Genomic DNA, 13,697 nt, shown 5'->3' on the forward strand with positions numbered 1-13,697 from the left:
CCCTTTGAGAATTTACAAAAGCGATGCATCCTTCTTCCAGAAGCAGGTAAGTGGGTGTCCAGCTGTGTTCATGGCTGTAGAAGGCATGAATTAACCCTTTTAGTCCTCACTACCACCTCCTGAGGTTGCTACTTGTATTAGCCCATTTCATAGATGAGAAAACTGAGGCATAAATAGGTTAAATAACTTGCTCAAGGCGCCACAGACAGTAAATGGTGGGGCTGAGTTAGAACCCAAGCATCTCTGTGGCCTTGGACTAGTGGCCTCACTGACCCAAGCTTCAGTTTCCTAAGAAAAGAGGCCAGTACTAGCCCCTACCCTGTAGATGATTCAGGGGCACACGAGATTGGAAAGCACATAGTAAGTACTCATTAAAGAGGGTTGTTGTTCTGATATGCACAAACGCAGGCACCCACCCATCCACCCACCCAGGTGTCTTGGCCTGAGTGTGGGGCTCAGGGTGGGCAGCGGTGGGAAGTCCCCTGGCCCCAGAGGAAGCGCTGGTCTTGCCCAGCTCAGCTGTTCCCTGCTAGCATCTAGCTGGAGGCCTAACTGTGTCTCACTTATCAATTTCATTTTCGGTTTTGTTTCCTTCAAAAGCCATACACAGAAGTTTCATTTTCTTTTTCTCCGGAATCTGATCAGCTTGGGCTGACTAGGCATCTGTTTCCGGGGGGTGTGAACAGCTGACAGCTGGCTGGGTGAAGCTGGAATAGCTCCACAGCTGGCAAAGCACCGCCAGGACCACAAAAGCACACCCAGCCTCGACCGGACCCACCTTCTCCAGGCCACGGGGTCGGGGAGCCTGCCGCTGCCCTCAAGTCGCCTGGGCTCGCAGCTGCCAGCATGGCCGAGGCCCCTGCCAGCCCAGGAGACGCAGGTACGTTCTTACTTCTAAGGAACAGTGGGAGTGCCCGGGTGGGACTTGCACCTTTTCTCTGGTTCCTTTTCTTGGTCCAGATTAGAGTCACGAGAGGACAGTATCTGAAAGCACAACGGTAGTAAGAAAGAGGGACAGAGGGCACGGCATCAGGTTCAGAGCCTTGCTCTGCCCAGGCCTCTTGCAACATGCTTTGTGTGCATTTTGCAATAACCCGCAGGCCCGATGAGGTTTCCATCTTACGAGTGAGATCACTGAGGCTTGCAGGTGAAATGACTCAGGGGACCACGGCAGAGCCTGGGGCCTTAACACCCGTCTTCACACTCATTTTGAGGAAGGACAGAAGTTGTCTGCTAAGAGGGGCAAGTGCATGTATGTGGTTTTCCTCCTGCTGCATTCATTCCTCGGATAGCACTCTATTCCTGGAAGCACATGATGCAAGTTAACTGTTACTGAGCAGTGCTTTTTCTAGGGTCCCCACTGAAAGCGTGAGGGCTGTGGGCTGGGACGCTTTTTGTTTGCCTTTTTTTTTTTTTTTTTTTTTTGCGGTACGCGGGCCTCTCACTGTTGTGGCCTCTCCCGCTGCGGAGCACAGGCTCCGGATGCGCAGGCTCGGCGGCCATGGCTCACGGGCCCAGCCACTCTGCGGCATGTGGGATCTTCCCGGACCGGGGCACGAACCCATGTCCCCTGCATTGGCAGGTGGACTCTCAACCACTGCACCACCAGGAAAGCCCTGTTTGTCTTTGTTTTGTGATTGTTAGCTATTTAATCCTCACCACAATCTCTGAAGTAGCTGCTATTATCACCATTTCACAGATAGAGAAACTGAGGCCCAGAGAGGTCACATAGCTAGTAGGTGGCAGAGCTGGGGCTCAAAACCAGGAAAATAGGGTGTGCTGGGGAGGGGTGCCGACTGGGTGTGACCCAGGACCCCAGGCTGGTTCCCAAGCTCCTGTTGCACTTCCCCAACGAGACATGTCAGGGGCACCCGGTAACTGAATTTAACTTGCCCCCCGGCAGATTTTCCTTTTAACTGACGTGTCACTTACACTTCATCCGTTTCACCAGACTGAAGACTCAGCAGGTGACGCCAGCCCCGCCATGGACCCCATTTCCCCTTTGAGGTCAGGGCACTGGAGGGGGAGGAAGAGGCTCCCCCAGGGGCAGGTTTTTTAAGAACCAAAACTCTTTTTAAAACTAGGCAAAGCCACAGTGGGTTGGACGGGTATCCCAGTTGAGGGGTAGTTTGGTGGGTGAAGGGGTGGGTGACCCCACGTGTTCTAATTGCACATCACCTGCGCCCAGAAGGACGCAAACATTCCGACCATAAGGGCAAGGCCACGGTGCCCAGCGCAGAGTTGGCAAATGGGTTGTCCCTTCCCCCGCTAGTGCCGCCCACTAGGAATCCAGGAAAAACCCAGAAGGTAAAGGATTGGGTTGCTGCCCTGGAAGGGGACCTAGGTCTTCCCAAGAAGGGCCCTGCTTTGCATTTTCCTCAGGGTTCTCGGGGCAGACATTTCCTCTCCCCAGCCCCTGGCGCTGCAGGCCCCGTGTCTGACCAGTTCTCTCACTCCCCACAGGGCAGCTGGCTTGGGTTTACGGGAGCCTGTCTGGGAGGAGTAGGGGCCATTTGGGGCCATTTGGAAAGTTCCTCGTTGAGCCTCGAGGCACCCTGCTTAGGACCATTAACTCAGGGGGGGCGGGAAACAGAGGCCCCGGAGAGCTACTCATCCCTCGCCCAGGTCATCTGGGCAAACACCTACCCAGCAGTGTACGCTCACTTTTTCACTCAGTCACTCCTTCATTCAAATGCTATTTCCTGAGACCCTACTGTGTGCCCGGCCCCATGCTAGACACTGAGCCACTACACTGAACCTGGCAATCCCAGCAGGGGATCCTTGGGGACACTCTGCAGGGGACCCACACACACCCAGCACCCCACCCGCTCAGGGCATCCAGGACAGCCTCCCAACGATGGAGTCTGAGCAAGACCTGAGGAGGAGTATCCGTTGGACAGGTGGAGGGAGGGAACATTGCTCCTAACAGAGGGAAGAGCATGTGCAAAGGCCCAGGGGTGAGTGCGTCTGAAGGGAATGCAGACAGGTTGGCCCTTGAAGGGAAGCTGAGGGCGGGTGAAGACGAGGCTGGCAGAACCACGAGTTGGTGGCGTTGCTGTCATCCGGGAGATGGTGGTGACAAGGAGTAGAAGGTAGAGGCAGCGAAAGGAGAAGAGAGGATTTGAGGCAGCCAGGGACAGTGTTGCTAGGACTCTGGGATTGGGCATCAGGGCGAAAGATCCATTTCTGAGCGGCCGTTGGGTTCCTGGTGGGGATGAATAGTGACATCGCCCGAGTGGATTGTGAGCCCAAGAGGACGGGCAGATTCCACCGGGAGGAGAAGGATGGGGGATGGAGGACACCGGGCTGGGCCTCACTCCCCCCTCCCCCCTTCCTGTGCTCTGCCCCACCCTCCAGCATCCTGCCGCCTCCACTCCCCTCTCTCTGAGGACGTCTGAGAGCTGAGCGTTCCCACCTGCCCTCCAGCACTCACTCAGGTGGGGGACGCTCGGAAGGCCTGGCACCGCCTCTGGCCACCAGGCTGTCCAGCCAAGGTCATTTCTGAGCAGCCCACGTGCCCCTCCCTGTACAGAGATGCTGGTGGATGTCTGCTCAGACCTCTGTGCCTGCCTCTGCCCTGGATCCCTCTCCTGGAGGGCCACCAGCCCAGGCTGGGTAGTTGTGGGGACTCAGTTCTGTCTCTGCCCCTGTCTCCCTCCCCCAGACATTGAGCAGAGGATTTTGGAGGTGCTGAGGGACTCTGGCTCCCCTGTGAAGACTGCCCAGCTGGTAATGAAATGCCAAGTGCCCAGGAAGAAACTCAACCAGGTCCTCTACAAGATGCAGAAGGAGTCCAAGGCAGTCCTGCTCGTAGGCCCCGCGACGTGGAGCTTGGCCAATGGTGGGACCGAAGAAGTGGTTCCTGCAGAGCTGGGTAACCTGCCACCCCGGGACAGGGGCAGTTGGAGGGGGCGGGTGTTGGACCCAGCACGAGCAGTCCTGGCAACGGCCTGGCCCAGATTTGGGCCTGGGTTCAAATAGAGGCCCTGCCCTCAGGGACACATGATGTACCCTCACTGCATCTTGATTTCTTTCTCTGGCCAGTGGAGGTAACAGTAGGGCTGCTTTGTAGGGTTGTGAGAGGATTTGATGCAAACGGCTGAGCCTAGTGCCAGTATGTAGTAGGTGCTCAGCAAAACATTAATAATGATGATGATGGCGGTAATGATATGATAATAATAGAAGAGCCGTAGCATCGCACGAGATCCACTTTTCTAGTTCTGGTGCGGTGCCCGGGGGTCCTCTAGCCCGCACACAACCACAGAGGGAGTAGATGGTCTTCCCCCCAACCCCAAGCCACACAGCTGGAAGGGAGTGGGGCGGGCTTTGAAGCTAATTTCCTTCCGAGTTTGGAGCGTCCATGCGCTAGGGGCTTCTGCAGAGCAGCCCACCTCTGTCTGGTAGGGTCCCCATCCCCTCTCCCGCTCGGCTGACCCCTGACCGTCTTTCCTCCCAGCAGAGAGGCCCCAGAAAGGTGCAGCTGCAATTCCCCGGAAGCCTGGTCCTGAGCTCAGTCAGCGGCGTAAGCATCTTGTTTCCTTTCAGCTCTTGTTTCCTCTGACCCCAAACTCTCCTTGGCCACTCGAGAAGTTACAAGTGTTCAGGGCCCACGGCCCACCCACTAACAGGTCCCCACAAAGTGTTCAGAGGCAAGACTCTGTCTTTCGGTGAGAGAAGCTAAACGGCTGAGAAACCATGTGATGGGTACTTGGCAATTGCTGTGCACCTAGGACGTGCCAGGCACTGTTCAGAGCCCTTGACGAACATCCCCAACCCCCAGAACAACCTCTGTGGTCCATTATAATTATGCCCATTTTACAGATGAGGAAAATGGGCACAGAGGCTGTGTCTGTCCCAGGTCACACAGCGGGTAAGCAGGGGAGTGGATTCGGCCTCCGGGGTCCTCCTTAACTACTTGCTGTTCTGCCTCCCAGAGGAAGAGATCTTCCGGTTTCTGGAAGCCCATGGGCCCCATAGAGCCCTGATCATTGCCCAGGCCCTGGGAATGAAGACAGCAAAGGAAGTCAACCCAGACTTGTACGCGATGAGGAACAAGCACCTCCTGGACTTAGACCAGAAATCAAACACTTGGGCTATTTATCGACCAGGTAGGCCCTTTACCTGCTGCCCACACCTGGACGGGGCAGAGGGTATAACACCCAACACCTGGTCCTTGCTGGGCTCCTGCTAAGCTCTTTGCCTGCCCCACCTCGTCAGAAGCTTGCTGTGCTCTTGCTGACCCGTCCCTGGAGGAGGGTTCCAGGAGGGAGGGGCATGCTGGCAGGAATAACCAGGGAGGGCTTCCTAGAGGTGTGGCCCGCCCCTGACTGTATCAGTCCTGGGCGCAGGTCTCAGCCTGAGTTTGCTAACAGTCTTCTGTAAGCACTTTGCCCAACTTGGAGTTTTAAGGCTGCTGAAGGAATAGGCTAGGCTGAGCTCAGATACCCACAGGGTAGAGTCCCAGAACCGACTTATCCATTACATGCAGCAGGTACCAGGCCTAGAGCCCACGGTGCTTTTAGGGGGTCACAAAAATGCTCTAGTTTCTCTTAAAATCAGAAGAAAAAATGAGTATTATAGTAACAATGAATAGCTAATAATGACTCTAGCCGATATTATATTTGTCTATATCCCAACGCAGTCATAAAATGTAATTTTAAATATTTTTTATGGATGTAGGGGCTCACAAAGGCACAGGAGCCGAGGGCTCCCGAAGGTGGGAATGTGGCCCCGTGTGTGGAGCCCACGTGGGGCTGACACCCCTACTTATGGTACCCAAGGAGGGTCTCAGCCTCCTAGGCTGGATGTTAAAACACTGGTGACAAATCCAAATTCTTAAAAATGCCTTGTGAGTCAAGCAAAGTTTATCCCATGGCCAGAAACAGCCTGTGGACGGCCACCTTGCATCCTTCCCTGAAGGAAGAGAGGACCCTGGAAGCAATGGTTAGGGCTGTGGTTTCCTCGCAGTGAGAGGTACAGAGGGTGGGCAAGCATCAAGGCATCTGCCATCCTCCCAGGGTGGCAGAGGACACAGGGGTAGGGTGGCCTGCGGGACAAAGTCCAAGCAAGGCTCGTCTGTGATACCTGCAGTGTTTGGTAAACACTCCACTTCCTGGGGCACACCTTGGACCTGCTGACTCAGAGCCCCAGGGTGGGCCTGGGAATCTGTGTTTTAACCAGCTCCCCAGGAGATTCTGATACTGCCAACTAGTATTTGGAACTTCTGACTCCTAGAGAGATACAAAGGGATTGAGTGGAATGTTACTTTGCAGAAGGTTCTACAAATCAGTCCACCCCAGTCATTTACCAGCAAAATCCAATCAACATGATCAGTCAGAATGGACCAAACAGCCACATTTCCATTGAGAACTCCAAAGCCATCCAGATTGGACACAGGAATATCATAGTGGGACAAATGGCCTCTGGGGAAAAAGGTGAGTCCTCTGAAATGTCCAGGAGAAGGGACCTGTCGGGGCATCTGCTCCATCTGGGTGGGGGCAGGGAGTGGGGGGGCATTCAACCTTCCAGGGAGGAAGGGCAGCTTTCAGATCTCCAAGGTCCTTCCTGGCTTTCTCAGGAATAAGGATGTCCCTGCTTGTGCCTGGATCAAACCTCTCCTGCTTCCCCTTCCTGCCGACATCTTTTGCCTCATTTTCATCGGGACCCAATATTTTCCCACAAGAAACAACTCAGTTCGCTCTTCCTCTCTAGGATGTCACAAGGGGTCGTTGAGCATTCTGTGTGTCCCGAGACACTCTTTTTTCCCATGTGTTCACATCTCAGAAACTGGGATGCTTCGTATGGGTGTATCCGAGCTTTGGTGAGATACAGTAAGCAAATGAGTGCCTGCTGCACGGCGGGCACTGTGGGCAGAGGGGCCAGGGCCACCCATCAGTCCAGCCATGGGACGTGAGTGAGAGCGCGGGCCCCAAAGTTGGAACGCTCCCTGGGACCTCGAGAGAGCCCTTCCCTGCTGCAGGCCTCAGTTTCCCCAACTGTGAAATGAGGAACTTGATTCTAGAATCTAGATCAACCTTTCCCCAGCTTTGGTCCTCTGAGCTCCACCTCCCTCATTTTGGCCACGCCCATGGCTGATTCTTTACGCCATGTTGTTAAATGGTTTACTTTTTATTCTACTCAAGTTAATTTTAAAGTAAACTTTCACAGCATTACCTTGAAAACTACCAAGGTTACCATCAAAAATAAATGCTGACAAAATAGAACAATGTCAGAAGCTCTGAGGGCCCCATGCCAACAGCAAGTTAACCCCAAAGGAGACTTTCTCCTGACGGGCCCAGAGGACTGAGAACAGCTAGGAAGCAGTGGATATGCCCATTGTCTGGGTTTTCAGTGCCCCAGTGACGCCCCAGGCACCAGTGGTAAAAACCCCGGAGCCCCACGCTACCTGTTCTGCCGGCCCACCTGCTTTCCAGTCCAGACCCTGAAGTAATCACTCCCAGTCTGATGGGGTCCAGAAAGAATCCCGAAGCCTGTCTCCTCTGTCCGGCCAGGACTTAGTGTGTGTGTGTGTGTGGGGGGGGGGGGGGCGGGTAGGGGGTAGGGGGAGGTCAGAGGGGGGGGTCAGGGGTCACGTTTCTGTGTCCCCTGCCAGGCTCCTCGGCTCCCCTCTACCTCCCTCCAATGGCACCCACTGATCCCTCAACTCAGGGCCCCCTGGCTGGATCCTGGGGGCCCCAGGACATCCGGATGGAGAAGTCTGTGCTCAGACATGTACAGATGGGACACGGCAACGAGACGAGTCTTCACAGCAACCCAGCCAAGGGCCCTGCCCACAGCGCCTGTGGCAGCCCCCCAGGTAACTGGAGAACAGGCTGCCACCCCACCCCCAGCCCACTGCATTCGGCTCCTGGCTAGATGGAACTTGAGCCGGTCCTTGTGGGGAGAGAGGCATGATGGGAAATTCTTTCCCTCCCACCAGGAGGCTGTAGAGCGGGGGGCTCTTTTAGAGTTAGCACCTGGGTTCCCATTCCCTACTACCCCCCTCAGGAAACCTCAGTTTCCTCATCTGTACAATGGGCAGGGGTCATTTCCTGGGCCAGCTGAAGCGGGAACAGAGGAGATGGCTGGACTGGAACTGGACATGCATTTAAGGAGCCACCTAGGCGCTGTCACAAGTGACCAGAGCTCCCAGGCCGCGTCCTCCCTGGCACTGGTCATCGAGAGACAGGCTGGGGTGTGGGAGCACAGCAGAGAGGCCTGAGAGAGAGAAGGAGAACCAGGGACGCCAGGGGACGGGTTTCCAGAGGAGGCGAGGCCGGTGAGATCAAGGGAGGGCTGTAGGGTCCAGCAACAAGGGGTCAGTGGTGACCTGAGGGGACAGAAGGGGCACGGAGAGTGGAAGGAGGGGAGACAGAGCACGGGCAGCTCTTTCCTGACGTTTGGCCGGGAGAGGCAGGAGCGAAACAGCTGCGGCTGGGGGCCGGACTGGGGGGCCACAGGGAGATTCTAACCGAAGATGGAGAGGGTGTTCCAGAGCTGCCAGGAAGCAGGCAGCAGAGAGACAGGAAGCAGGAGGCAGCAGGGGGAGGGGTTGAGTCCCAGGGGAGGCCCAGAGGACCAGTTCAGCTGGGCTGGGCTGCAGGAGGAGGGGCACCCAAGCTGGCAGAGCCGGGGCCGAGGGAGCCGGCAGCCCCAGCAGGTGAAAGACATGCGCAGATACGCCGTGTGAGGCCACGCGTCCACCAGTGACAGAGCACGGCATGGGCCACTGAGGGGAGGTTCCAGGAGGACAGCCGTGGAGGACCTGAGAACCAGGCTGGGGGTCAGGCCCACCGTCCAGCTGCTCTCACCGTCCACCTCCCCTCCCGCCCCCCCCCCCCCCCCCCCGGCATCTCTCTCTTTGGCTGACCTGCAGTCTCTGTCCTGGGTACAGGCCCGGAAGCTTCCATCAAAATTCAAATCCCCGAACCAGGACCTCACTCCGAAGGGGGCGTGGCCCAGAGAGTCCACATCCGCTCGTGCTTCCTGGAGGAGACCACCGTAGGCAACAACAACAAGATGACTGTCAACCCAGGGGCAGCTGATCCCAGAGGAGTCGCAAGGGCTGGCGAGCCAGGAGGGAGCACAGGTGAGCCTGGGACACCCCGTGTGTCCTCTTTCCCTCTCTCATTCATTCATTTATTCAACAGTCACGAGCCTCCCATTTCTGGAGTCTGGGAGACAGGAGAGGGTCGTAGCAGGAGCGGGGGCTCTAGGGTAGAACGTGTGGGGTCCACCTAACCCACCACCCAACTTGGAGCCTGTTTCCCCGTCTGTAAAATGAGGGTGGTTAGACTAGCCTGTGGCTCCCGAGTTGGAGTGAGGACTGGATACGCTCCCCTCACTGCTGGGACACCTGGACCGGACCAGTGACGTGACTTGCGGTGCCCAGAGCAACCAGTAAAAGCAAGGCTCCTTGTTCAAAACCTAGCAAGAATTTCAAGACAAAGACAGCAGAGCAGTAAACTGAGCACAGGCCCCTCTGAACGGGCCTGTGTGACTGCCCGGGCCACATGCCCGTGAAGCTGGGCCTCCCTGGAAACTTCTGGAACATGATCCCTCCTCGATTCTTAGTCACCCACTTCACCGATTCTTCCCCCCAAATAATGCGGTAGCCACCTTACGCTTCTTCCCCGTTTCAATTATTAGGAAGAAGTCGTTCATTCATTCATGCACCTGCTCAGGCCCCACTCCTGCCCTCAAACGCTCCCTCCCCCGGAGATACAGCTAAGGGCACAAACAGACAAACGCTACCCACTCACAGGGGCCAGAGTCCAGTACAGGGACTAGAGACAGTCACAAACCAAGCCTTTTGAGGCTGTGAAGACCAACACTATAAAAAACTATAAAAGCTGGGGCGGTGGCTGGGCAGCGCCGTGACGGAGAGGAGCTGCCTTAGCCAGGCCGCCAGAGAGGCTCCAGGAGGAGGTGACATCTAAGCCCAGGCGTGTGGGGAAGGAGAAGCTGGCCAAGCACAGATGTGGGAACAGCATTGCCAGTGGAGGGAACAGCAAGTGCAAAGGCCCCGTGGTGGGAAGAAGGGTGACGTCCAGAATCACACACACACGAGCCCAGGGAGCGGAAGGGAGTAGATCCGGTGGGCAAGGCCAGGTCTCTCTGTGCCGGGAAGCCCAGAAGAAAGGTCCGGATCTTATCTGAAGTGACCTGGCGAGGCCTGGAGGGTTCAACCAGGGGCAACTTGATGTGGGGCACGATTTAAAAGTCTGGCTGAAGACAATCGGGGGAAAGCAAAGGGGGCTGAGGAAGCGGGAACAACGGTAGAGGGGAGAAAGGATGGGGCCTCGGAGATGGGGACACAAGGTCACCCACAGGGGAAGCCTGTGTCCGGGGCAGCAGCCTCAGTCCCGGTGAAGCAAATCGACTTGGCTATTCGGTAATTCGAGGGGAGGCGGCTCACGTGTTCCTGGGGCCCCATCTCTTCCCTAGACCCTCCCTCCGGAGCTGCAGGATCCAGAAGCGAGGTCCCTCCCGGCAGCAGTCAGGCTGCCCCCGTCAACGCTGAGACGCTCATCTCAGAAGAGCTAGCGGCTATGACGCTCAAAACGCAGGGGTCCCAGAAGTGCGGAAGACACCTGCTGAGTGACAGAATCGCAGAGCCAGTGTCCCCGGAGGGTGGAACTCAGTGCAAGCAGCCTGTAGGCGGACTCCTGCAGGAAGGGCCTGGGAGCCAGTGAGCTCTCTGCTGCCGTCATTGTCGTTTTTGACCTTCTCGCCTCCTGACACGTGGCCAGCCTGCCTCTGCATTTGGGCTGGGCCCGGCGTGGGGCAAGGGCAGGGCTGCTGGTGGCAGGAGCAGCCTGCCAGGGGGTCACCTTCCCGGGCCTGCCGTCCATCAGGACCACCCATTCTCTGCCCTTCACTCAGGACCTGACTTCCTCAAGGCCTATCTTGGCCACCTGACCACTTAACTACCTGACCTTTCTAGAACCTTCCTACCTCGGCCTTGAGGGCTAGGGATGGGTCATTCTCTAAAGTTGCCAGAAAAGGGATACCACCAGACGGGTAAGAACCTCAGAAGTCGGCTGTATCTCCCCAAGCGCTGGCCAGCGAATTCACTAGGTACAGAGGCCCTGTCTTTTCACTCTTGAACCTCCGGTGCACGCTGGACCGGCCCCTCCACTGACCACCTCCTGAGTACCATGCCGTCGGGCTACAGAGAGAGGAAGACCAAGCCCTGCCCTTGGGGAGCGGTTCACAGCCAGCGGGAGAGGCAGCCTGGGACGTGGGCAGTGAGCCCTGAGCAGGAACCATCATGGGGAATTAAAGGAGTGCAGAGCACCGATGCAGACACTGTCCGGAGCGCCCAGGAGGCTCCCCGGGGAAGGAGAAAGCTCTAGGGCTCATTCTTCAACATCTGGCAGAGGGAGGAGGTTGGACGGGGAATGGTGTTCTAGGCAGGGGCTCGGCCTGGCCAAAGGCATGATGGTCAGAACAAGAGGACTTATAGCAGCACAGCAGTTTGGGTGTTGCTAGAAAGCCCAATGCAAAGAAAATGCAGGTGGGAGTTTGGCTGGAGAGGAGTTTGGACTTGATGATGAGCTCTGGACAAGCACGGCTCCACCTGCGCAAATATTCCAGGAGGAACTGGGCAAGTCCATGCAACAAGGAAGTTGGGTTCATTACAGGGAAGGAAGGCTTTTGTCCAATGGGCCGGAATGGCCCAGCCTACAGGGGGCAAAGGCATCTCGGCCACCACCGTGACCTGGGGCCCCCAGATCCCTCCTGCCTGGGATATCCAGTTCGCAGACGTGCCACACGGTGTAAGGGGCTGGAAATCAGGTTTGACTCGTTGCTTCGGGCATTGTCTGCCCTCTGGGGTGAGCTGAAAACTAACTGCTTGCCTCAAAGTTTGCCTGAGGTCTGTGGCTAACCAGCCCCGTATAAGTGGGCCATCAAAATGCATCTCAGAACTCAGCCTCAGCTCCCACCTGCAGCCCAAGCCAGAACACTCAATTTTCCTGCGGGATTTCCCCTCTCTGTATAATTAATTTGTCATAAACTCGCTGACAAAGCATTGCTGGCTGTTAATAGGGGCCGGAGGTGAAGGTCAAAGCTGGTCTCTTCAGGAAAGAAATGAACTAGCTACCATTAAAAGCAAAGAATGATTAAGTCCATCCACCCCCCAATACTTTGCTCTCACTAGCTCATCCACCGTCCCCCCTTTCTGCAATGATACCTGTGCGCACAGAACTTGCCATCCCTGGAGTTGGATGGGGTCGGGGTGGGGATGGGGGAGGAGGAATTTGCTACAAGAGTTGGAAGTGATTTTCCAAAAGCACCATGACCTGGTCACAAATGCAATTCTATTTTCTTTTTCTTTGTAAAAAAATTTTTATTGGCGTATAGTTGATTTACAATGTTGTGTTAGTTTCAGGTATACAGCAAAATGAATCCGTTTATATATATACATATATATCTCCACTCTTTTTTAGATTCTTTTCCCATATAGGCCATTAAAGAATATTGAGTAGAGTTCCCTGTGCTGTACAGTAGGTCCTTATTAGTTATGTATCTTATATATAGTAGTGTGTATATGTCAATTCCAATCTCCCAATTTATCCATTCCCCCCTCTTACCCCGTGGAAACCACAAGTTTGTTTTCTACACCTGTAACTCTATTTCTGTTTTGTAGATAAGTTCATGTATACCTTTTTAGATTCCACATATAAGCAATATCATATGATATTTGTCTTTCTCTGTCTGACTTACTTCACTCTATGACAATCTCTAGATCCATCCATGTTGCTGTAAATGGCATTATTTCAGGTTTTTTTTAAATGGCTGAGTAATATTCCATTGTATATATGTCCCACATCTTCTTTATCCATTCCTTTGTTGATGGACATTTAAGCTGTTTCCAAGTCCTGGCTATTGTAAATAGTGCTGCAATGAACATTGGGGTGCATGTATCTTTTTGAATTATGGTTTTCTCCAGGTATATACCCAGGAGTGGGTTTGCTGGATCATATGGTAGCTCTATTTTTAGTGTCTTAAGGAACCTCCATACTGTTCTCCACAGTGGCTGCACCAATTTACATTCCCACCAACAGTGCAAGAGGGCTCCCTTTTCTCCACACCCTGCAATTCTGTTTTCTTATCCCAGCTTCTCTGCTCCTCTCAGAGTAAGCTTAGACAGGACTCCTCACCTGTGGGGCTTTAGCAGACAGCCAAGATTAGAGGCTTAGAGCAAGAAAAATAGTCTAGGGAGAAATCCAGGAGCATTTGGGCTGCAAATGACAGAAACCTAAAAGGGGAATCTATTTACTCATGCAACTGGGAAATCAAGAGATAACTAGCTTCAGGAATGGCTGGATCCAGGGGCTCAAGCAGTATTTTCAGGCCTTTTCTCTCCATCTCTCTGAGAGACTCTTTCCAGATGGCTGCCAGCCACCCAAGACTTACATCTTGTCAGCTTAGCAACCCCAGCAGAAAGAGAATTCTTCAAGCCAAACACAACAGGTAGAATGTCCCAGGGAGGATTCTGATTGGTTGAGCATGGATCACATGCTGATCCTTGAACCAATCAGGGAGAATGGAGTGCTCTGATTGGCTAATGTGGAGTCAAATGTGCTCACCTCCATGGTGGGGGAGGTGAAGGCATCCTGGCTCTCACTGCCTGGCCCACGTTTTTTGACCCACTTGCACATTCTCTTTCCCACCCCAACCTGAGACCCTAT

The 13,697-nt window shown here is 54.8% G+C and overlaps 1 protein-coding gene across 1 annotated transcript; it reads left to right on the plus strand.

Annotated features, from left to right (window-relative positions):
• Nucleotides 1–713: 713 nt before the first annotated feature.
• Nucleotides 714–12,196, plus strand: ZBP1 (Z-DNA binding protein 1). The gene is made up of 8 exons (XM_060032641.1): nt 714–880; nt 3,665–3,874; nt 4,457–4,522; nt 4,935–5,108; nt 6,273–6,434; nt 7,613–7,816; nt 8,894–9,088; nt 10,447–12,196. Exons 1-8 carry the CDS (start codon nt 847–849, stop codon nt 10,692–10,694), a joined length of 1,293 nt encoding a protein of 430 aa, XP_059888624.1. The 5' UTR covers nt 714–846; the 3' UTR covers nt 10,695–12,196.
• Nucleotides 12,197–13,697: the final 1,501 nt, after the last annotated feature.

Source organism: Delphinus delphis, chromosome 15 (genome assembly GCF_949987515.2).
Source record: "Delphinus delphis chromosome 15, mDelDel1.2, whole genome shotgun sequence".
Lineage (NCBI taxonomy): Eukaryota > Metazoa > Chordata > Mammalia > Artiodactyla > Delphinidae > Delphinus > Delphinus delphis.

What these genes read in the sequence shown, in the direction of transcription:
- ZBP1 (XM_060032641.1), top strand. Translation starts at nt 847, where the DNA reads ATGGCCGAGGCCCCTGCCAGCCCAGGAGACGCAG. An exon ending in AGTGGTTCCTGCAGAGCTGG is followed by an intron (nt 3,875 to 4,456) that starts GTAACCTGCCAC and finishes CTTTCCTCCCAG; the next exon opens with CAGAGAGGCCCCAGAAAGGT. An exon ending in AATGGCCTCTGGGGAAAAAG is followed by an intron (nt 6,435 to 7,612) that starts GTGAGTCCTCTG and finishes GTCCCCTGCCAG; the next exon opens with GCTCCTCGGCTCCCCTCTAC.